The sequence below is a fragment of the Heliangelus exortis genome, chromosome 1, assembly GCF_036169615.1.
Source record: "Heliangelus exortis chromosome 1, bHelExo1.hap1, whole genome shotgun sequence".
Lineage (NCBI taxonomy): Eukaryota > Metazoa > Chordata > Aves > Apodiformes > Trochilidae > Heliangelus > Heliangelus exortis.
The window spans coordinates 50,253,694-50,278,091 of NC_092422.1; the positions used below are offsets into that span (position 1 = coordinate 50,253,694).

The window sequence follows — 24,398 nt, forward strand, 5'->3', positions numbered from 1 at the left end:
CATTCAGGTTACAAACTAAAAAGTGAAGGAAGCTTCCAGAGGAATGGTTTATTAATTTCTTTTATAGTCTCAGGAACCCCTCCATTTTAAAGGAACATACAATATTTAATTTTTCTTTTCATAACTATGGTTCTAAAATTTTTATAGAGTCTTTTTGAACTAAAATTTGCATCATTTAAAAAATGTTCTCATATCTAAACTGTGTGAAATTTATACAATTTTTAAATCCTACTATTAGAGTGATCAGTTATCTATCTAAATTGACTAAGCAATACTGTTTAATTTCTTGTTTATTCTAGGGTGGGTTTTTTTTCCAAACATTTTTTTACTCAGCAGGTTAAGCATTATTAGCTTATTAAGGAAATGTATCTTTTGGACTTTTTTTACACAATGTTCTTTTGATTTAAGTTTGTTGTCAATGCAGACCTACTAACTTTAAATTATTTAAATATTTGCAATCTAAGAGCAACATGCTAGCATAGTAGATTAAATCATATAAAAGAACTGCAGTTCCCCTTTTAATATTTCTGGAGTATTCTTATGCTTCTACCCCTAAAAATAAAATGTTTGAAGAGTAGGTAAATTGTGCTCTAAGGCCACAAATACACGGTGGGAGTTTGAGTGGGATGAAACAATTTAATGACTTTTTAAATCCATGATTTAAACGTCACCTAGCATATTTCAAACTGACTTTTTCTTGTCCTTTAAAGAACAGTGCCCTTGCAGGTCAACATCACGTACGTTTCTACTCTCTTCTAGTGGAAAGCTGCATTTCCTGATTGCTAATCAGTATAAACTTGCACATTACTATGTCATAATAATTATGTTTCAGCCATTTGAAAGTACTTTTTCTACCCACGAAAGAAGATGACACAAAGGTAGCTTTGCTATTACAGTGTAGATTTTTCTCTCTAATCAGAGATGTTACGGTTATCACAGTGTTACTGTGATAATTAAACAAGAGCTGTAAAACATGAAAGCACACTGAGTTAAGAATCCTACTTAGCATAATATTAAATTAAATAATTCAAGCAGATATTGCTGATAGGATTACATGAAGAAATTATTAAATAAAAAGAAAAGCATCTCTCAATTAGAACACAATCGGCTTACTGAAAGAGCAAGTGTTAATATTAACACAGAGGAAAAGGTTATTCAGTTACTTAATATTTATCTTGATCTTTTATTAAATAATCTGTTATGGGAGGCAGATCTTCCCCAGTAAGAACACTAACATACAGTAGCCAGGCCCCAATCTTTTCAGCAATGTTGTGCTTGTAACTAATGTGAGTGGATCTCCTAAAAAATTTATGAATAGAATTTTTCCCCTTCCTGCTGTGAGTAGATCTCTCACTAATTCAACATAATTTTCTACATGGGAAATTATCATACCAGTGGAAGTCCAGGGCACTAGCCATTCAACCCTAAGTACCTGGAGGATCAGGATGCCTTCATGGCACCTCCTGCATCTGACAGGAAATATTTAAGAGACTGATCATGAGCTCTAACAGGAATTATTTCCACTCAAAGAAATTGCCTGGAATACATCAGGCAAGCTGTAAAATACAAATTTCTGACTGCAGGATTTGTATATAAATCTATATTATTGCCATTAAATTCAAATGCAAACATTAAAACAGTATTTGAAAAACAAGGTTAAGTATCATACCTGGCTCTTATTGGGAAGTTCTGAGCTATGTCTTTCATTACCTTTAAGGCATCATAAACAGGAGTAGACATAATTTGAGCAGCTGCTTGAAAGCTAAGATCTGGAAAAAAAATTGCAAATAACTCTCAATCAAACTGCCTACAATCAAAAGAGTGTTCAACTGTTTCATATATGCACTCTCACTATTAACATTTTTTTATGTTTCAATCATACATTGTCGAAGATTATGAAGTAACATTATTAAGGTCAAAAAGACAGGCACATCAAAGTTCAAAACAACAAATTCAGGCTTTGCTTTGGAATTCTGCTCTGCTGTCTGGAAGATACACATTGTGCATGCAATTTTTAAGTGCACAAAAACACACTGAAAAGAGAAGATAATTCATCATGTGTTGTTATGCCAGTATCACCAGGGGATCATGTTCAAACCCAGATACACACCAACCCACCAACACCCATAACTGCAGTAAGAATCTGATTTTCCAGCTCCAAGACTTCACAAGATTTTCAGGGAACAGATATATTAAATGTGAAAGGCTGTATTGTGCATGTGAGGTGTACAATTTTCAAGAGTAGCAGCAATTTAAAAGGAAGAAAAAATAAAGACTCTGGAAAGAAAGGCCAATCTGCTGTTAAGTTTCAGCTCTCTTAAGTGTTTAGCACAATTTTTAAAGGTATCCCATTCTTCTCTCTATGCTTTTTCTCACAATTAAGTAAATTTTCATATATCAGAAATTTATGATTCATTTGCCTATCCCTGGGAAAACAATAATGCAATCTGGTTAGTCTCCTCTGGTGCATAACTTTGGGTGTGACAAATCTTGGCACATGAGTCTGCAGAAAATCCTATTTTGGTACCAATAGAGTAAGGCAATAACATAGTAGCTGCTCCCATGTACTCTGGATATAGTCTGTCTCATGACCTCAGGGCAATGATGCTTTTTCCTCATAATCTGCTAGTTAAGACATCTGAGCAGAAATTGAAGACCTCAGGTTATCCAATTACAGGAAAACTGATACCACATAGAGTAAAAAGTGATAGGCAGAAAGTTGTAGAGGTTGCTGCCTAGTAGAACTTTGCACTGTCTCTTTGATGCAATTGATAATTAAAAAAAATTATAAAAAATTAAAAATAAAAAAAAAGACAGAAGTGGATAGCATACATTCTTAGTTCAGCCTGATAAGGTACACCTTGGCTAGAAAAAAAAGGTGAGTCTGAGGGAACTCAGCTTGGTATTTCTTAATACTATTAACAAGAAGTAAATAAAAAGTATGTAAAGAAGTATATTAAAAAAACCCCAAAAAACACTGTTCTCAAAAATAATGCTTCAGATCCATTTCAACAGCCACATAAGCTGTGATCAGGTGAAGCAATCCCCAACTGCTACACATAATGGTACTTTACCTGCTCTGCACTTAGGACATACACTTAAAATCCTTCACAAATTGCTAAGCACTTCCATTTTATGCTGAACACAGCTATACTATGATTATTCAAATCCCACTGAGGCAAACTGCCATGTCTTTTTACCTTCTTGGCTATCTCTGGTCAGTGACTGTCACAAATCTCCCCTTGTGGCACCCAGCTGAGAGAACAGTGTAGGGCACCTTGGGGAAAAGATGATCCTGAGCTTAAAGCAAATCTCAAAGTATGTTTTGAAAGCACTAAGAAAGCACTAGAGATCAAGCAGCTGTTCACACAGATAAAAGAATGAGTTATTAAAGGGAATACTACATTGGTACCCTGTGCATCATTTTTCATTATGAACAGTAAGCCTAATTATTTACATAAAACACAAAGGCTCTTGAAAGACAACACCTGAATGGTGTTTACAGTAATTTTTAAATAGAAATATGCCCTATAGCTGAAGGATTTTTGATTAAATGTAGTTAAATTTTTACTTGGAAGTTCATTAAATAAGAGAATAGCTGAGCCATTAACTCAGCCACTATAATCAGTCATTTAGAATGAACTACCAAAAGCACCCAAAACAATGGCACAATACAAAAAGGGGGCTTAAGACTCCCTTTCTGAAAAGGCCTTGAATGTACTTATCATAACCCAGCACCAGTCCCCCTGGCACTGAACAAACAGCATCCCAGTGCTTGACTGCTTTCAAGACAGCATGAACTGGTGGCTTGGAGAGCACCACCGATTTCTTTTTTTATTTATATACCCATGACATGGCAGAAAAGACCACCACTAAATAGAGACCTTGTACTGGCTTTTAAAGGTAAACACGGAGGCAACCAAAGTTTTACAACTGCTCTGCTTGAACATCAGATTGATATTCATCATGTAAACAAGAGATTTTTCTTTTTGTTTGAACATTAGATTTCTCACAAAAACATAAAAGCAATTTTTTTTTTAATTTTGGACCAAGATAAATCTTGCAGCTGAAAGGGAGTTAAATGATAAAAAACTGCAAATTAATTATGATCACCTCAAATACCTAGCTTCAGGCTGGATACTGCTAGCATGCTCTGTAACACCCAAGGTCCCAAAAAAGAAAACTGAAGTTCAAGTGACTGAAGTGCAGTCTTCTTCATTGCACTTGTTTGATCAACTTCTCCCTAACGCTGAAGAATGTAACAGGCAAATAACTTAAGTGTCATGACATTTTTGGGACCTATTTTAGCATGATTTGTAATTCCATTCAAGCTACAGAATGTCCTGCAGGTCAGAAGCACAGAAGCTGCTTAGAAATCATCATCTACATACTTGACTTCCCTTTCCATAGAAAAGCTTTAAAAGTATGTTCTTCCATTTGATGTTATTATGTATCAATGTGAACTCCAGTACACTGATAAAAATCAGAATTAAAGTCTTCATCTGTTGCTGCATCAACATAACAAGAAAAATTAAAGAGTACCATGTTAATTCAGACAAATGCATTACATACCTTGTAGCTCCCAAACCTTCAGAGGTTCCATGTTGTTAGTAGTTTCAATTAGATGTTTTTTAAACTCTTTCAGATTGTTTTTCAGATCAGGATGCATCTGTCTACAATAACACATTTAAAAAAAAAAAAAAAAAAGGCAAAATCAATAACATCCACTAATTTCTGCTTTTATCTTCACAGCTTTCTTTCAGAAATAAAGACGTATCTTTAAGAAATAATTAAAATTTTAATTCATTCTTAAACCAAAAATGAGGATTTGGGGTCAGAAGAGGCGATTCTGAAGGACTAGAAATAGGGAGTACAATTATTTTGCAGTTATCTGTCTCAAACCTTGTTGAATCAATTTTGATGGAATAAATGAAATCAAAGATTAAATAGGACTAACATACAATACAGGTAGTCATATAGTTTTGTATAGCACAATGTATACCCAATTGTACTATAGATTAATTTTAACTGGACACAGAATATGTTGTATTACCTACAAAAGGTATAGGCAAGACAATGTTGAGAAAATCTTTTACAAATTAACATCACTAATGAAATCAAGCTACTGAGCACACAAATCATGAGTCAGACCTGAAGAGTAGTATGGTGCCCAAAAGCTTGGGGGTTTTTGGGTTTTTTTTTTTGTGTGTGTGTTTTGTTTGGTTGGGGTTTTTTTTGTTTGTTTTTTTGGTTGGTTGGTTGGTTTTGGGTTGTTTTTTTTTTTTTGTAGTTGGGCCACAAATTTTTGAGGGCAAAGATTTTGGCCTGCTACAAGCCACCTTCAAACATCAAACAATCTCCATGAGATTTCTGAAGATTCTTCTACTAGAAACACTGAACCAGTACTTCTTCAGTTTTGTTGGTTGGCTGGGTTTTTTGTGGGTTTTTGTTTGTTTGTTTGGGTTTTTTGTTTTGTTTTGCTTTTTATTTTTGGTTCAGGTTTCAGAAATAAATGCAGAAGTTTTTTTATAACTTTTACCAACTCACTTTAATTTGCCAAAGAGAAAACCTTGGACATCAGTTTCCTCATCATCATCTTCCACCTCTTCTTTTGTCTCATTTGCTCCTGATGTAGAAAATACAAACCAAGAAAGTTAGTGATGTGTTATGCTAATGAATTACAAAGCAGGTAACAGAAACAGGTCAGGAACAAAGATACCAGGAAGAGATCAGGAAGTTGTTTTTGTTCCCAGATGGAATTTCAAGTAGATTTATACTTACACATTCATCTTTTGCATCAGAATGAATCACTTCACATAACTTAACAACACTCAAATTAATTTTTAAATGTAATTCAAAGGGCTACATTTTTTAATATGAATTAAATCAATACAGTTCAAAAGTTAATTTCCCAAAACAGCCATTTCTCAATTTGATTAAGTGATAAGGTGTAACTTTTTGTGGTAAAAATCTGATTTCAACATGTAGTAGCATTCACTGGGTACAAATTCTATGTACCTAGCACTTTCCTACAGAAGACTGTGAAAGTATTTCCATGTACATTCAGAAAAAAACCCCATCACCCCTGAAACAGGTGCAGATAAGTATAAGCAGCATATCAGTATTTGAAGAACAAAGGTTAAATAATCTTATACTTATTGAAAGGAAAAATGGGTTACATTTTGAAGAGCCACAGAAAATAGCTGGAGGTTAGGGAATGAACTGTATCCTAAGCACAGCTGTTTACAAATGCTCACAGGTATTTTGATGTCTTAGTTCCTAATGCCTGAGACTTCCTTCCATAAAAAGAAATTAGGTAAAACCTTCTAAGCATTGCTGACTTTATAACCGAAGATTGTAATAAATTTCAATAGTACCAACACTAAGACATCACAAATAAATAAAGAACCCACATACCTTTATCCTGTGTGTCATCAACTGCTTTATATTCTGTGCTCTTTATTGCAAGTTCAACACCATATCCAGATAAATACATTTTTCTGGAAGTTGGTTTCTGTGTGATATCATTTTAACAGAACAAAAATTAAATAAAAGCTAAAATACTTAATTGTATTTTATAATAATATATTTTATTACATCATTGTATTATTTAATATAATTTATTTGAATATATTTTATTGCAGTACTTTATAATTAAGTAAAAAGTTAAAAATAACTTAGAAACTGGATTTACAAGAGGTTAACAACATCCAGTACTGTAACTTTAAAATGTTATGAAAATAACTTAAATTTGTCTTTAAATTTATGCTTCAAAGTACATAAAGGTACACCAAACAAATCAGAAGAGTCATATAAGGCATACTGACAGCACATTGAGAGGGTTTGTAACAGCAGGCAGGGTCTTCCTTCATCTCCTGCAGACTACAGAAATGCTATTTCAAAACCATAGCAGAACTCAAAGAACCCTCTAGAACTACTGATGCCTTACAATTCACATTTCAAACAGCTGATTCTTTTGATGAAAGATTTGATCACTTTCTCCAAGAATGATTAACAATAGGAATTGAAGTACCAATGCTAAAAACAAGTTGCCACTTACTAAAAACAAACAAGTATTTCTAGTTTTGGAGTGGAAGTTTGTCAGTCGGTAGTGTGATTTCTCAGAGCACACTTATTTCTGAATATGTGAACTACTCTGACCAAAGTGTATGAAAAGCCCCTTTCCAAAATCCAATTTGCATGTGCACAGCAGCAATTTCTTGAAAGCCTTTCTGCTTTAGCTTGCAATTTTTGAGTCATTTTATATAGAGAATCCTCCAGCCCACAACTGGGCTGAAAGACCATCAGGGGTGGGGGTTTTCTCTGCTGGTCCTCTAAGCAAATCTGAGCCCAGGGAGAGCTCTTCACTCTCTAAGTAGCTCTGGCAATACTGGAAAATAATGACAGCAGAAAGCTGTACCTCTTATGCTCCCAATGCTCCCTCTTCTGGCATTTAGTGTAAAAAAAAGAGGGAGGATCTGTCTCAGCAGGAAACAAATACTGAAGATGGATGTTGTAAGGAAGGAAGAAAAGGTTAAGAGCAATCTGAAGAGAGGAAAAGTGCACTAAAGGAGACAACAGGCATTTAGGTGGACTGTGGTGCATAAGCCAGTCAGTGCAAGGAAACTGTAGGTATTTAGTTGAAATATAAGTGCATAAAAGTACCTAATGATCAGTAAAAAAAACTTAAAATTTAAGACCATTTTCCTCAAAATCTCCATTTCAGTACTATGAGTAAACAACTCAAAGTAATCTGCAAACTTCATCTGCAAGCTATGGATCTCATCCCCTTGAATTGCCTGCAACCTCTCACACCATCAGATTATTCTTGTATTAGACACACTATTTACGAGCTGTACTTTGATTATAAAATACAAAAAATACAAAAACCTTCTGATAACCAGAACTGTGGGCAATACAGTTCTATTTGCCTTTTTTTCATTTGTTTGTTTCAGAGATAAAAGTAAGTTAGGAGAAACGTTCATGTTTACAATACTGTCACTGTGGAATGCAAGCTTCAAAAAACTGATCAGTGGTGTTGACTGTAATAGTCATACTAATAGTAATACTGCTGTATTAAAATGAATATATAATTTTTTATATTGTCAGGATACTCTCATAAACACAATTTATTATTTTGCAACTTGATTTTCTGTTCTACTTCTCATTTTCTGGTTCTTGTTACCAGTATGTTCAGTCTGACTCACCGAGATTCACCCAAGATCTTCATACAATACACAAACCCCAAACATATAACCAAAAAAAAAGAGATATTTCAAGATCAATCAGTACTGTAAGCAGGACAAAATCCTGCTTTCAAGCATGATTATGTAATACTATCAGGCTTTCCTAGATTTAAAGTCTGTTTTAGAAGAATCACTTCACCTGGAAAGTTTTAAAATTAGAATATTTATTGCACATCATTCAGGCAAATGCACAAATAACTGTTGAAAATGTGTTTTGCCAAAAAGCAAGCAAAATAAACACAGACTAGTAACAGTTTACTGAATCAATGTTAATTTGAATTTCATACCTGAATGTAATGCCGGAGAACATAAACTATTTCCTCCTTTTGTGCCTTCTCAGATAGAATCTTGTGGAATTTGGCAAAGTCTTTTGTACCCATTTCTGCATAAAGAACAACAACTGGGCCATCCTCTTTGAGAGCTGGGAATTTATGATCACCCTTAAAAAGATATGGCCTGGGTCTGGTTTTAAAAACAAATAATTATGATTTGTTCAGAAAAGAAATTAAGACTGTGGTACTTTTTCTGCTTCATAATTGAAAAAACTAATAAGGGCTTATATGCTAGAAGTATAAAAGTCATGGTAAAATCATCACAAAACAATCATAATTTCCAAGTTTGTTTGTGAGCACAGAAAATTTGTAAATTAAAGTCTAAGAAACAAAAAAATCCACACCAGCTAGAAATAATTTTAATATATTTTATCAAATCACAAAACTAAGAGCAATTGAAAAGCACAGCACTTTGAGATTTTGTGTAACAACCAGTTATAGCTTGAAGGTTTTAATTAAATGGTGCATTACACCTATTAGAGATGTACAGAGCAATCAGTCAGGAACTGAGCAGTAGAATAATATTCAGTGAAGTCAGAGAAAACTGCTAACACACATGGAAACTAGCCAGGGTTATATTTCTTTAACACCATCAAGCTCTATTAATTTAGATAATTTTGACTGCCAGCCAACCCTCCTTACTGAAAGCAATGACTAGAAAAGTTATGCTTTCTATACTTGCAATGGTTTCTCAGATGACTGCAAACACTCTTAGACTAAAACCTGGGAAAGATGGTAAAGTAACAGAGGATATGATTGAGTTATATACCACAGGTGCTAATTATTCATGCATACACTTCTTTTTCAAAGTTGCCTTCACAGAGTCACACTTGTGAAAGCAGTAAACTCCCTCCACATCCCTCCAAGACAAATTTGGAAACCTCATTCTTTAAAGGTGTGAACAGAACTCCACACACCAAAGTTTTTGTGGTGCAAAGTTTAGGAATACCTTCAGGATATAATCACTTAGTAATCTACACTGCAAAAGGACCTTCAGAGGCCATCTGCTCCAAACCCTCACTCAAACCAGGATCAATTTTCATCAGATTACTCAGGGCCTTGACATCAACATCCTCTGCCTTCTTGCTAGGTATGCATTCAAAGACCACATTGGTGAGGCAGAGACAAAACAAGGGGCCTGGTTTGAGAATTAACTTGGGTTCAGGCAGCCACGTGTCACAGAATTATCAGGCAAGCTTTCCCACTGTCCACACAGGACAAAACAGACAAAGCACACAGGGAGCCTGCAAGACCTCCTGAATGAGCAAGCTCTGTTCAAGAACAGATTTAGATTTGCCCCAATGAACGCACAACATATCAAATGTGATTTGTGCAACTTTCTTCTAGCATCCAGAGAAAGAACTACTACAGAAAACCTTACTCAAGAAGCTTCTCAAAGGAAGCATTTCATACTACAATGAGCAGGCTTTGCTAAGAAAATAAGTGCTGTAGTGAAATAACACTGTACAAGGCTACCACAATAACCTTGGATTGGAGAATTAAAGTGTTCAGCCCTTGTAAATCCAAGATAAACCTCCGTTCTCCATTTGAGTAGTGAGTAGCAAGAAGGAATTTATTCTCTTGCTCTTATTGATGAAAGCTAATTAATTTCCTGCTATAAGAGTCTCACAAGAAGGGTGCCTGAGGGAGAGAAGGAACAGCAGTTGGGCAGACAAAAGAAAGGTTAGAAGAAATACATTGATGCAGAGTTCTGCACTTGTTAACCAGTTACTAGGGTAGTACAGGCAACTGTATGCTTGCCTGAGTAGTTGCCAAGATGGGATGCAGAAGGAACTGGACAGAAGACAGTAGACTTATGTACTGACAAACCACTTAAGGCACCAACTGTTTTGATCAAAATGTGACTCCCATCAATGTTACTGTTCCTGGCAGCAACAGCCCCAGAAATCTTTGTGATGAAAAACTCTCGTCTTGAAAAAAGTACAAATGTTGTTCTATTTTATAACAGAGATTGAACATTTTGCTTTCATTATTTTGTATTATTTGTCATTTTGATACGTAATTTACTTCACAGCCCAAATTAACTCTAGACTGATGTTAGTTCCTACAGGACAAAGCCTGCAGAAAGGCTTGATGGGTGCAGAGTCTAGCATGAGGTTAGGAAAGGTTATGCAAGGTGAGGCAGACACCTCTTCCACTCCCATGCTAAGTCCTTAAAATCCAGAAAACCTGAAATGCAGTGGTAGTGACTATGCAGAAAGGTCTGTCAGCATCATCAGTCTCAGACACATTCAGTGGTAAGATAGTATACCAAGTACACTGTAACTTTAACTTGACTATCCCATTTAAAAAACAAAAGGGAAGAAATACAGAATTATCCACGTGGTTAGAGGAGCAAAGCTCTAGGCTTCTGTTTTAAAACCCTGCTTTGATTTGTAACTGATGAATTCTCCTACTAGTAAGTGTTTAAAATATTTCAAAACCAACAGTAACTTTAAAAATAATGTATACTTTGAATTGGTATGTCTTTAAATATCCACTAAATGGGGGTTTATGGGCTTGGCATTATCAAGCAGAACATAAAATTTCAAAATACTACAAGCATATATGCAATAATACATTTTCCTCTTCAGTAATCTATTTTTCCCCTCTTAAAACAGATCATTACATTTACCTCCTAGTAGCCTTCTTCAGCAGCTTTTTTATTTCATTAGTCTTACAGGTGTGCTTCTCATGGATAACCACAAATGCACTGCAGCCTTCTGGTGGAGGTTCATCAGCTGCAATCTAATATTTCAACAATTATACTCAACCAGAATGCTTTGATTGCACTTCAACTTAAACACACATCCCTTTGATTAAAATAACTCAACAGCTGCCATTGAGTTGTGTGTCTAATTAAACCCATTCAAAACTGGGTACATGTGAAAAAAGTAATGGAAAATATTAGAAGACTAAGACTTTATATAAAATGTATCCTATCAAATGCAGTAATACTACAGAAAATGCAAACCCATTTATGTTCCTTAAAGATAGGGCTGAGAAGTCAACTGCATGAGCTGAAATCACAGCCTGCACTCTGAGATATTTTTAATTTTAGTTGCTATCAGGAATTATGTTAATGTACAAAGACTTGACTGCTAACCAATAAAACCCAAACAATTAGTGACAATTTTTGGTTCTCACTCTTTCTCTTTTATTTTTTTTAACTCTATTCAGCTCATGTAAATTGAGAATCATATGACAGCATCTCAATGAGTCTGGATTCACAAGCTAAAAGATAAAAGAAAATACATGACTGAGATTATGATTATAATAATAATTATTATTATTATTCCACCCGATAGCACTTGCAAAAAACCCTAACATTATTAAAGCTTATTACTTTCCAGAAACACTGACTTCCCACTTCATATTGAAGATGGCATTGCTAAAAGGAGGAGGAGCAGTTTTAGGGTGTAGGCATCATAAATTTACATCATTCCACGTTTTCATTAACAAAATGGATATTTGACAATTCTATCTTTCAACTTTTCAAATACTAAAATCATGAGAGAGATGAGAAGTCCACAAAGTAACAAATATAAATTACTTGAAGCTACATGAAACTTGCAACTTTGGGAATGTCTGTATTCTCGTGGGGTTATTTAAATGCAAAACCCCCCACAATCAGAGTTTTAAAAATTAACAATTCCAAATATTTAACCCTAAAAATAATGCCATCCATACACAAACATGAATGCTTGTTCCTATCCACATAAGCAGCTTATAAAGCATCATCTTTATACATGGATTATGCTTGATTTCAAATGATGCCAGCATATTTCACCGTAATAATGAACATTCCTTACTCTGGAATCAAATTTGTCAAATAATGTAATTACCTGCTGAAACATCTGAACAGTTGGAGAATACGCCCGCATGGAAAGTGCAAACTTCAACAGATTGATTTGCAAATTGGATAAAAATTGGCCTGCTTTCTTCAAGATCAAGTTGTAATAGGAATACTCTGAATCTGTGTAAGAAGGAAAAAAGGAAGACAAACTTTTAGTATTAAGTCATAAATGACGTGTCCTGTGCTACGTAATAGGCAAATATTATGTGAGCACTGCTTGACAGAACAAAAAGAGTCTTGGATGTTTTCCACCAATAATTGGTTCCTTTACTACCAATTCTAAAGGCCTAATGCAACAAAAATACCACAAAAGTGTTCAGCAGCACTAGCTAACACCTGAATTTTTTTCAGCAGTACAAAAATCCACTCAAGACAATAATGTCTCTCTGCAGACCCATATGGGAAGTCTTGATAAGAGCTTATTCATTAATTTCTATTTGTCAAGCTCGTGCTAGCTTTTTAACACAAATTTTGAAGGTTGCTTACCATTTTACTAGCATTATTTTACAACTAATTTCCTCACATTTAGTATTGGGACACTCCAACCATGCAACTAACATAAAAAATAGAAATGGTCTAAAGGTAAAATTGGGCTACTCTCACATATCTGCTTTACTCCTTGAAGATAGAAGATACACAATGAGAATGGATGCAACATATGAAGTGGCTTTCCCCCCCTCCCTGCATATCTTGCCTTCTTAAGGCCAAAATTAGGATTCAGAGAAAGAAGGAAGATAGATAGTGTCTGGGAGACACAAAAGAAATAATAAAGAACATTGCTTGGAAACAATTAACCTTCTTTTCTTCTTCTAGAGGCATATTCAAGTGAATATTATCATGCTGTCATCGGAGTGTGAGGCAAAGAAGCCTAATTAGAAAGAAGTTGTAATACTGTTTTATCAAGCTGTGAAAAATATCTGTATCTGTTTAAGGAAAAATGCTCACCAAAATTTTGAAATCAGGATGTATACACTGTACTATTTTATATTTTTGGACATAAATCAAAGCCAGAGAAGCAAAGCTGTGACCATACCAAGCACTGTGTACCATCCCTGTTCCAGAGGAACAGCTGAAATACACAGGAAGCAGTCCAGAATTGCCAAATTATGGCCCAAAATATATATAAAAGTAACAAAAAAAAAAAATCTATGTAGTAAGCATGTATTTCCCTTAGTGATAGGCACGACATGGAAACTGCAATGGTTAAAAATCTCTCATGTTTAATTCAACTATTCTTCTATAAAAAGTGAGTTGGGGGAAGAACCAAGCTGTCCAGCTGCAGTTTATCTGTGTTCTTTGGTCAGCACTTTATTTAAAAGGTGTTTGCTCTTGTTGTGCAAGTGGAATGATCATCCCAGAAGGGAACCCCTTTTAAGGACTCCAAAGTGGCACCAAATTTTTACTTAGTGTGAAAATCACCTTCCATGATTTAACCTGCCAGATTTTACCTGTCTCCTGCTCCCTCATCTTGGCCTAGGTTCCAGCAAAACATTAGACTACATAAAATAGCCCAGCAGGACATAGTTGTAGAAATAACTATTGACTGCTCCAGGCACCTCTGAATAAAATTTTCATTAAAAAGCATTTTTCAATCCTCTCTCCTTCTATTTTACAATCCTTAACCCTCTTTTGTTCTTAAAGCCTCTAGGATCTCCTTTCTACCTTTACCTCCTTAAAACTCATTATTTAGAAAGGCTGAGTTCACTATAATTCTCTAGAAAAAAAACCCAGATCTAATAGTATAAAAGGGTATGATCTCCATTTCCAGAAAGCTGCCTTCCCCATAAATAGTATGTGATCACTACTGTCCAACATTTAAATTCAAAGGACAAACCCCCCATATCTTCTGTGTTTTCTAAACCTAGGCACAGCCGGAACTCAAATGAGGTTAATTTGGCTTCACATGTTCCAAGCAGTGAATATAAAAAATTCATCATTTGGCCAATAATTCCAGATTGAAATGTAATTCCAATAACCAGACCTTCGAATTTTCTTCAAATTACCTTCACAGAAACAAAAATTCAATCTGAAATTTCTGCCTCTGCACTTAACCCCAAACACAACAAAGAGTTACTATATAAATATACAATTATAAAGACTCTGCCATAATAAAATATTTTTACCACAACTCTTTAAATTCTTTAGCTTACAAACTCCTACTGTGCTTTCACTGCAGCATGCAAAACAGTTTATATTTTTGTTCTGAAAGACTATTGAGACAACAGTGTTTTTAATGATTAAAATAAATAGGTAATTTTTCATAAGGTTATATTTATGATATGCACCCACTCCAGCTACTTCAGCTTACACTACTACTGCTGTCTTCATGCACACTACAACTGTACTTTAAATTTCAGCCTAATAAGTTAATTCACAGCAAATGCTACATAACTGCACCTTATGCAAAACATTTTTTGTATTTTTTCACATACAGAACTACGGCTGTAGATTTGCAAATTATTTTTACATAGTATCTACTCGTTGAAACTTGTTAACTAATTGCCTCTCAAGCACATTTTAACACAGCACTCTGTGCCAATGAGTAGAAGTCCTAATAAATTTCTTAGGATGTTACAGGGAACCAAGGAGAAACAGATGCTTCTGGTCATAAAAAGCTGCATGACAGCATACTATTACTGAATTCATTAGTAAAGCTGATTTAAAAACAAATAAATTAGACAATATTAATAGGAGACAGCTCCAGATTTCAGGCATCTGAACACATGTATGAGCTACGTAACTATAAGCTTCTATTCTAGCCAAGAGAGTATGGGGACTGTTCCAACTGTATAGATATGTATATCTATATATGTATATCTATCTATATAGATATAGATATGTATATCTATAGATCAGCTAAGGAATTCAAGATCCCAGGTAAATAGCAGCTCAAGTAATCACTGGCCAGTCAAATCCCTGTGACAAGATGATGGCAGAGATGGAATAATTTTCCTTATTGCATGATTATTAGAGAAGTGCCATGCTTGTGACACTGATTCCTCTTAAATCTTTGAGGTTGATATGTATGAAAAAGTACTTCTATAATTTACTCGTGAATAATGTGTAGTGTTCTAGATTACAAGAAATAATTTTCCTGATTGTTGTTTATGTGTTATACAGTATTACACTATTTTCAGAGAAAACAGATTCCCTAGTAATATGTTTTGGTGGTTTTGGAGATTTGTTTTTTTTTAAAAAAAAACAATTATATACTAAAGAGGCTGCTGAAAATTCAATATATAAACTGAACCACTTGGGTAGACAGTAAACACTGAAGTTATAATTAGTCAGCAGGGAACTGGCTACTTACCTTCACTCTGCTTCTTAATTAACCTTTTGAGATTTAAAAGCAGCAGCAAGTTTAAACTGCCATCTTCAGTGTTTTGTAACTCTGCTGGTTTAAATATGAAATTTCTGCAGCTTTGATTTCTTTATAACATAAATGCAGTACCAAACAGCATCATCTGCTTTTTCAAATCTTCCACAAGCCTGGTAACAAGTATGCTGCATATTTATTAGACATACACAATGCTGTCCATGACACCTGAAGCCCTCACTCTAATTTAACATAGCATAATAATAGCATTAATTTCATGTTTTACATGGTGTATAATCAGAACAATGCCTATCTCATATGAGTTCTCATTAAAGGAAACACTAAAACAACCATATAAATCACCAGACAACACTCTATCAAATTCCACCTAAGCTGTTCCCACCAAATCCATTAAATTGCTACATATATCACAGCTAAACCTAGACATAAATTGCTAAGGTTAAATATTTTAAAAAAGCACGTTATAAGCAAATGTTTATTTGATTATCCTAAATTTAAAATAACCAGGTGTGAGAATCATCAAAGGGATGATTTAAAAGAAAAAAAACACAGAAAAAACTTAAAAGAAAGGACATGATGCTTGTTTTCAATTGTCTTCCAGTTTTAATACTTCATAATGCTTCTGAAATACTCAGCAGTAGGATAAAAAGCTATCATCCAATTCTCCTACAAACCCTGTTTTTCACCTTAAATTGCAGGAACACACTACCTTCTGTGACAATGCTTCTGTTTAAAAACATTGTTTTTATTTCCCAGTTACCCATCCTACCTACTCTTGACATCATCCAGAGCAAAACTGAAAAGCCAGGCACCTCCCCAACCTATTTTAGCCCAATCCTTTCACCTACTCAAGTAGTTTGTAACTTCAGCTTTAATGCATCAAGATCCCTCTCAGTCAGTGTGTCTTGGTGTGAAAGAGCTGAGACAGAACCCATTCCATGCCATCCAGAGAACCAGTTTCTCCTCAGAGGTTTGCTGTTACCCCTCAGTAACTGTGCCACAACAGTATTTCATGTATCTCCTCTTCACCATAGCTGACCATGTTCTTGTAGGTGTCTAATGCAGGCTCCCCTGCAAACTGGCCTAACTATTTGCTGGATATATATGATGCTCAGATTTCTGTCATGCTTAAGAACATCTTACAAAAGTCAACATACTAAGAAGAAAGAATTGATACCAGTGTCATTTTGTCAGTAAAGAACCACTTTCCTTTGACCTAAAGCTGATTTTTTTCCTTCTCATCCCATTCATATAGGGCATTGGTTTGCGTGCTACCTCAACTACGAGTTAGACTTTCTGGAAAACCACTTGGTGCCAAAACTTTAAATAATCTTTAAGTAAGTTGGTTGGACACAATGATACATATATACATATATATATATATATATCAATTGCTTAATATGCTTCATAAAGTCATCTTTTAGTACATTCTCAAGGTTCCCCTTTTTTTCACTGGCATGGCAGATCATTCTACTGGCACTTAACTTATTCTCAATCAGAGAGTTTATCCAGGTGAAGTAGGCAAAGTATGTACCCAACAGTTAACTTCAACAGATATCTGCATCACTAATAATGTATATCACTAAAGCTGCACATTCCTTGGAAAGTTGGTCCAAGCTAGCAGACAAGAGGTAGCTGATAAAAAGCCTTGACCTGTCAATACATTTGTCTTGTCTCAAGGCAATGCCAACTGCATCTAAACTACTCATAGGAAAAAAAGACTAATCCAAGTCAAAAGTGACTTCTGAAGGTCACCTTATACAAACTCTCAATTAGAGGAGCTCTAATTTCAATGCTAGGTTGTGCTGCTCAGAGCCCTGTGCTGTAAATTTTTCAGTATCTCCAAGAACAGAGCCTCCTGAGGCAGCCTGCTCCAGTGGTTACCCAACCCCTTAGTAGGAACATTTTCTCTAGTACCTAACCAAAATTTAGATGCTTTAACTTGTGCTTATTGGGTTTTTTGTTGGTTTTTTAGTTTCAGTTTTAGTTTTGGTTTTGTTTGCTTGTTTTGGGGGGGTTGTTTGGGTTTTTGTGTTTTGTTTTCTTGTTTGGTTTTGGGTTGTTTGGGTTTGTTTCTTCATATTCCTGTGTACCTTCAGGGTCTGGTTCCATCTTCTCCATACAGTTCAATTAAGAAGCTCGAGATACCAGAGATACAAGCTCTCTCCTTACTCCTCTCTTCCTCAGGCTGAATAAAACCCAGTTCTCTCAGCCTTTCCTCAGAAGTCTACTCTGGCTCCCTGACTGTTGTGGTGACCCTCTCCTAGACTTGTCCCAAGGTGCCCCAACCTGAGCCCAGCACTCCAGAGGCAGCCTTACAAGTGCCACATTCAGTGGAATAATCAGTGAAGTGGAACATGATGATGTACTTAATGAAAAAGCATATAATAGAGTTATAAGCAACAAGATATTTACTATTTGAATCCCTGTTCCTCTCCTAGAAGGTTTCTAAGTAGCCCCAGATGTTTTGGGGCATTGCTGAGCACTCAAATAACATTCTCACTGACCTACCCACATGGACACCACAATCTCTTTTTGATTTGCATTCAGTCAGTCACAATTGCTGAAGTGTGATGTTTCTTAATTTCTCCATCTCATTGACAGCATTTTTCACATAAGGATTCATTTCTTTCACCTCACTGCCTGCATGATCCTTCTACAATTTATTAGGTTTTGGCTATTAATGTAACTTTCAATTTACCTGAAGTCTCTTCCAGTGGTAGTGTTAGATCCTCACACTCATGCCTGAAGAGCTGTACTATTGTGAAGAGGAACACAAACCAACCTTATCTTCTTCTGAAGCTTTTTTCACCTTGTTTATCTATTGACCTACCAAGTAGGCCTAATATTGACCAATCTATTGTTTAAAGCCTGGTAGGTTTCCAAATTTTTCACTGCCGTGGTCATTTCTAGTAAACTGCTCTTGGAATGATCTTCTAGGGTGGTTTGCTTTTACAATTTATTTGCTGGATTTTATGTTTAAGAATATTCTATAAGCTCTTGCTGAGTCATTTAAGACCTAAGTTTATTTGATCTCTTCTGTTCTATACTGTAACAGCAATTAAGCCCATATCATCTTCCCTGCTTTTAAAACTCCTCTAAAGGTGGAGTTTTCAGAGGAAAGTATCCATAACTTTCTGAAAGAAAACTACTAAGATGAAGATTCCCTTTTTAGAAGTCAAACAGAAAGAACAAGGAGAATGGGTACAAGTAACTTCTGAGGAGATTCTGATTGGACTCCAGAAAAAAATTTTTCATCATGAGAAAAATTAGACATTGGAATAATCTCCCAAGAGAAGTGGTGGATTTTCCCACATTGGACAGTTTTAAGACTCAGCTTGACAGGGTGCTGGACCACTTCACTTAGATTACACTTTTACCTAGAGAGGTTGGACTAGATTATCCTTGAGGTCCCTTCCAACCTACCATTCTGTGATTCAGTGATTATACTAACAAGTAACAGTGGAAGAGTTAGGCTTTACCTGACCAGAACTAGTTAATGTGTTAGACTGATGTTTAAAAGCTAAACACAGCTCAAGACAATATATTAAAACCAGCATGCTGTTTAACTTACCTCTTTGCTTATAAACTGTTAATTCTCGTACAGTTTCCAAGAACTGCCAAAACTTCTCATTACCATCTTCTGCAATAAATTCACTGTTTAAAAATAAAAATGAGTTGCCCACAGGTTGACCTTGTCCAAAGATGTACCACAGCAAAAATATTCAGTTCTTTAAACTAACAAATACCCAGCAATAACCAAGCTTTATAGAGTACTCAATGACCAACATCCCCGTAGCATAAACCACTGAACAGCAGTGTATTTTGGTTGAAAGAAATTTTGAACAAAATACTACAAATCTGAATTCAACAATCAGAGCTGTAAAGCAAACAGACTAGTCTCTGATATAGAAGTAAACATGATTTTTCACTTTATTTTTCCAGATGGACCAATACACAGTTATAAATAAAATCACCACACAAGCTTTCTTTAACAGCAGCTAAATCTACAAATAAGATTTTTAATTAAATCTGTCAGTTTTTAATTAAATTACAGACTTCTGGCGATGACAATATCTATTCTGTTATGCAGGGTGGTGAAACACTTTAAAAGATGGGTTAATCCTAACAAAGAATAGGAGGCAAGGTTTGCTTAATGTCAAGTAGAACTCTTTTATTTACTGATAACACTTTTTAGTTGTGTATTTTTTCTTAAGGGAACGGCAGTTGCTTTTTTCTCCCCTCATGACTGCCAAAAAGATCTACTTGCTAACATGAGCGTATTGTTTCCCACTCTTTACTTTGGAAATTTGCCACCCCCTTTGATTACAGAGGTTTGCAATTCTCCCTTCCATGGGAGTTCTCCAAACAGCAGCAAGTACCTAACACCAACAGACTTGCCAAGGGAGCCACAAACTCATAATACCAGAAAAAAATCTTCACTTCCTATTTTGAAATTTTCAAGAAAAAGGTAATAAAAAAACCCCAAATGTTTTTACTACTAGAGCTTCACATCTTCAATGTTTTTGGATGTAATTATTTAATTCACAAGTAAACGTAAACCAGTTGGGGTGAGATGCAGAGACTGCTATTCGGTGTCAGGTCTGCACTGTGTGGAGTGGCCCATGGCATCTCCTCAGGTCTTTTAAAACAGGACTTTTAATACAGGACTTTTTAAAAGCACAAATCCAAGACGGGAACGCCTGCCAGCACCAGCCGTGACATTTACGAGGGGAGGAAACAGCGAATCCTTATCCCAAACGAGCACTTCAACAGAGCCGGGTAGAGGAAGGGAGGAAAGAAACGCGGCCACCCCCCTCTCACAGCCCACCTGCCCTCTCAGCTGGAGAAAGGAGACCCTCCTCCTCCTCTTCCTCCTCCTCCCCCGCCCAGCGAGGCTTCCCCGCCCCCCAGAAAGGACCCAGGGCAGCCATCCCTGCCGCTCCCCTTCCCCGGCCTAACAGCCCCGCGCGGCGGCCGAGGAAGGCAGAAGGAGGGGAAGGTGGAGAAGGAAGAGCAGAAGGATTAGGAGGAGGATGAGGCGGCTACACGCACCTCGCCTCCAGCAGCAGCGGGGTCGCCGGCCACTTCGCCGCCAGCCGGGCAGTCACGGCCTGTGAGGAGGCCGGAACCCTGCCGCAGGGGCAAGGCTGGGCACACAGGAGGACCAGGAGAAGGGCAGGCGGCAGCGCCCAGCCCGCCATGGGGAGGACGGAGCGGACAGGGACACCCAGAGCAGCCACCGCCACCCCTGCCCGGCTCCCTTTCCCTCAGCCTGGGCGTGCGCACGGGGGCCCCGTCCACACGGCCTCTGCCTTCCTCCTATTGGCTGGCGTGCGCCCTCGCTGTGTTCCTATTGGCCAGCCCGCAGACCAATCAGGGGCTGACCCCGAATAAATAGCGGGGCTCTCCGGGTCTCTGCCTTGACACGCGGCGCCGGGGGCAGGGCCGGGGGCAGGGCCGAGGGCTCGGCTTGGCGCAAGCGCAGGAGAGGCGCCGGGTCTCAACCTCTGCAGGGTCTTGGAGGGGTTTTCTGAATAAATTTGTATTCTTAGGTTCTTTCATTCCCCCTCGAGTTTTGTGTTTCATACCCCGCGGGGCTCTGCCTTAGCTCTGGGCGCGCTGCGGGCAGCGTGGGGAGGGACGGGGCGGGGCGGTGCTATCCCGGAGGCCGAGCTCCGCTGCTCTGTGCCGAACCTACTGGGACCACTGGACTCGGTTCTAAGTCGTTCTCTTATACAGGAGCTTAAAATAGTAGCTAAAGGCTTAATCAGTGTGAGCAGCTTCACTCAGAATATACGTGTATTCATGAATAGGGGTTGCTGAAATGGGGAAGTACTTGGATACTTTGGTGGGGTTTTTTCCCCATCAAAGTGAAAGTTTTCCAAACATATAACGTGTTATGTTACCTACCTACATGATTTTTCCCTCAGTGAGCATTAAGTTCACTGGAACTTAACCTCTGCTTTACCTACCTTACAATTTTCAGGCTTTTGCTCTCTAATTTGTTCGGGGTTTTTTTTGTTTGGTTGGTTCTTTTACTGTGTTTTTGAAGTTCTCGTAGATACTTTTATGTCCTCAGTGTAATATATGCGTGTGTTTGTGAATTCATGTTGAACAATTATTTGAATAATTATAAAGCGTTTACTAACCCAACTTTTATAAAATATTTTGCTAACCCCATTTTGCTAACCCCATTTTTAAGTATTCCCAATAACCCCATTTATACTATTTTTAATAGTATATCTGCCTTCAACATTGTGAAAAGATGCAAATAGAACTGTTCTTTGTGTAACTACAGGGCTTAGGGGAACAAGAAACAAGACATCCACAGTTTCTGTACCTTGAAAGCACTACAATGTACATTCTGTTTTGCTAATCTAAGCTGATTTCGCTGCTCACCTCATAGCATTGCAATTTAAGGTGGTTTTAGTGCTGACTGCAGAGTGTTGCACAGGAAAGAGCGAAGGAGCACATGTGCGGAATCCAGGGGTAACAAGAGGGTAAACTGAGGAAGACTACTGACTTCATCCAACGACCACCAGATGGGGGTCAAAAAGACCCTCAGAGATAAAGTGGTCATGCACCTTTGAAGGCCTGCCTCGTCCAAGAACATTATCCGGCCTATTCCTAGAACAGTCATGAATATGTATTAGAATAGTTATGAATATGTATTAAGGTATGTAATATAAACTAAAATGTTAAGCTTTACGGTGTGCGTGCGAGTGGAGCGGACACTCCCCACGCACCCGGCGCTGTTTTGCTTATTGCAATTTTATTAATTAAATTAAACCATTAACAGAAGAATATTGAGTCTCGCTCATTTATAACATCAGCAAAGCTGCACTTCCTTAGACTTTCCCAGCAAAAGCTAAGGAGGTTGGTGTGGGTGCTTCTGGAGCTGTTGTGGGATATAAATACAGAGCAGCTTCGAAGAATCCTCAAACTGTATTAAAAATAAGGGAGTGCTGCCTTTTCCTGAATGTCACTCATGGAACTTTTAAGCTGAAACTCAAAGCATTTTACTGCTGCATACACCTGAATTGTTTTTTCTGACAATCATATCCTGACTCTTTAAAGCTGTTGTGTGGATGGGAGGAGGCAGTCAGGGCACTGTCCTGGAGAGGAGGATTGTATAGATTGGTTTGTCAGTGCTTAGGACTGGTCACTGGAACTTCATGTGTACAAACAAAAGGAATCTGTTTGCCAGTGGAGAAACTGCCCCAACAAAATATCTGTAATTAACATGCTACTGGGTCCTTAGCATCCAAAAATATAATGTATATACATCCCTGAGGATTGTTTGTGAGTCTGGGGCATTTGTGTTTGATCTTTTTTTTAAACTTACTCTCACAAATCTGGGCTGTTCTAAGACTTCAGATAGTTTTCAGGTACCACTATGACACATTGGTGATGTGAACTTTAATGTAAACCAGTTGATGCAAATTAACTGCACCTAAGGCTTGGTAGTACAGCCTTCATATATCTCTGTACAAATAATGAAAACCACAGGAGTATTTGTCTCAGTTCATGTGTAAGGTCATTAGAAAGAACACAATTCAGCATCCTTCATATGGAGAAAGACTGTGATACACTGTCCTAAGCAAATTTTTTCTTTCATATTGACAGTTCAGAAGCTTCAGCAGACAGGAACGTCACAGCCAGAGTACAGTAAGTTTGGGTCCCTTGTGGTTTTGTGTTAATTACCCATGTATGTGGTCAAAACCTTGCACCCACAGAAAGTAAAAACACGTGTGATGAAGTTATAGAAGACACGTCCACTTCTCCCTAGAAAAGTTCAAAAGGCATTTAATGGACTTGGTGGAACTCACGCTACACTTGTTCCCCACAGAATGGGCTGTAGCTGTTTTATATTGACCATCTACCAAAACCCCCTCAATCTCAACAGTCTTTCTATGGGTTAATGGTTGCTTTTTGCTGTTTCTTCAGCCAAAAGTGAAATTTACAAAGCACATTCCACTAGATCTATATACATTTACCTTGTATTTTTCCTAACTCCATGTGATACTATGTATTTGTGATGGTGGATGCATCTACCTTACCCTAATCCATCAACTGCTTTTCTACATAAAGGTGCTGTGTTATGTTTTGTTATATATTGATATTGAAGAGGCTGCTATTGTTTTTTAAATGTGAACTCTTAATAGCTTGTACTTGTGCTGTGACAATTTATGATTTGCTATACAAAAAGATATATAAAATTTGTTAGCTCTGCCTGTGGAAATAAAACTAGCTTTGAATTCAGCATCAGAATAAAGTTGTAGCTCTGAATCAAAGTTCAAAAAGTAGTCTGGGGTGAACTACAGAAAACAGTTGGTTGAATTTTTGTCTTGAGGAAAGAACTTTTCTGCTTAAATTCAGAGATCTCCATTAGACAGAATTATTCTCCCTCCTGACACATCTCTCTCTCACACACACATGATAATCTTAAAATTAGATAATCCTAAGATTATTGTTTTATGAGGTGTCTAAAATTTAGTGTCATAGATAAGCTAAGTGAAGATGGAAGGGACCTCATGTTTGTCTTTAGTCCAACCTCCTCCTCAGAGCAGGGTCAGTTCTGAGGTCCAATGAAGTATTGAAATAACCTGGACTGTGCAACCTGA

The 24,398-nt window shown here is 36.9% G+C and overlaps 1 protein-coding gene across 2 annotated transcripts in view; it reads right to left on the reverse strand.

The window, feature by feature from the left end:
* The window catches only part of LOC139795246 (UDP-glucose:glycoprotein glucosyltransferase 2-like), an 84,732-nt gene extending 63,682 nt beyond the window's left edge, over positions 1-21,050 (reverse strand). For both annotated transcript variants that reach the window (XR_011725434.1, XM_071742002.1), the window contains exons 1-9: positions 20,827-21,050; positions 19,346-19,428; positions 12,424-12,554; positions 11,214-11,326; positions 8,534-8,708; positions 6,418-6,514; positions 5,548-5,626; positions 4,573-4,673; positions 1,670-1,769 (exon numbers count right to left, since the gene is read on the reverse strand). Coding sequence is in view for 1 of the 2 variants with exons in the window: in XM_071742002.1 (XP_071598103.1) it covers positions 1,670-1,769; positions 4,573-4,673; positions 5,548-5,626; positions 6,418-6,514; positions 8,534-8,708; positions 11,214-11,326; positions 12,424-12,554; positions 19,346-19,428; positions 20,827-20,975 (1,028 nt within the window). In the remaining variant the exon portion in view is untranslated. The remainder of the gene's footprint in view (positions 1-1,669; positions 1,770-4,572; positions 4,674-5,547; positions 5,627-6,417; positions 6,515-8,533; positions 8,709-11,213; positions 11,327-12,423; positions 12,555-19,345; positions 19,429-20,826) is intronic.
* Positions 21,051-24,398: the final 3,348 nt, after the last annotated feature.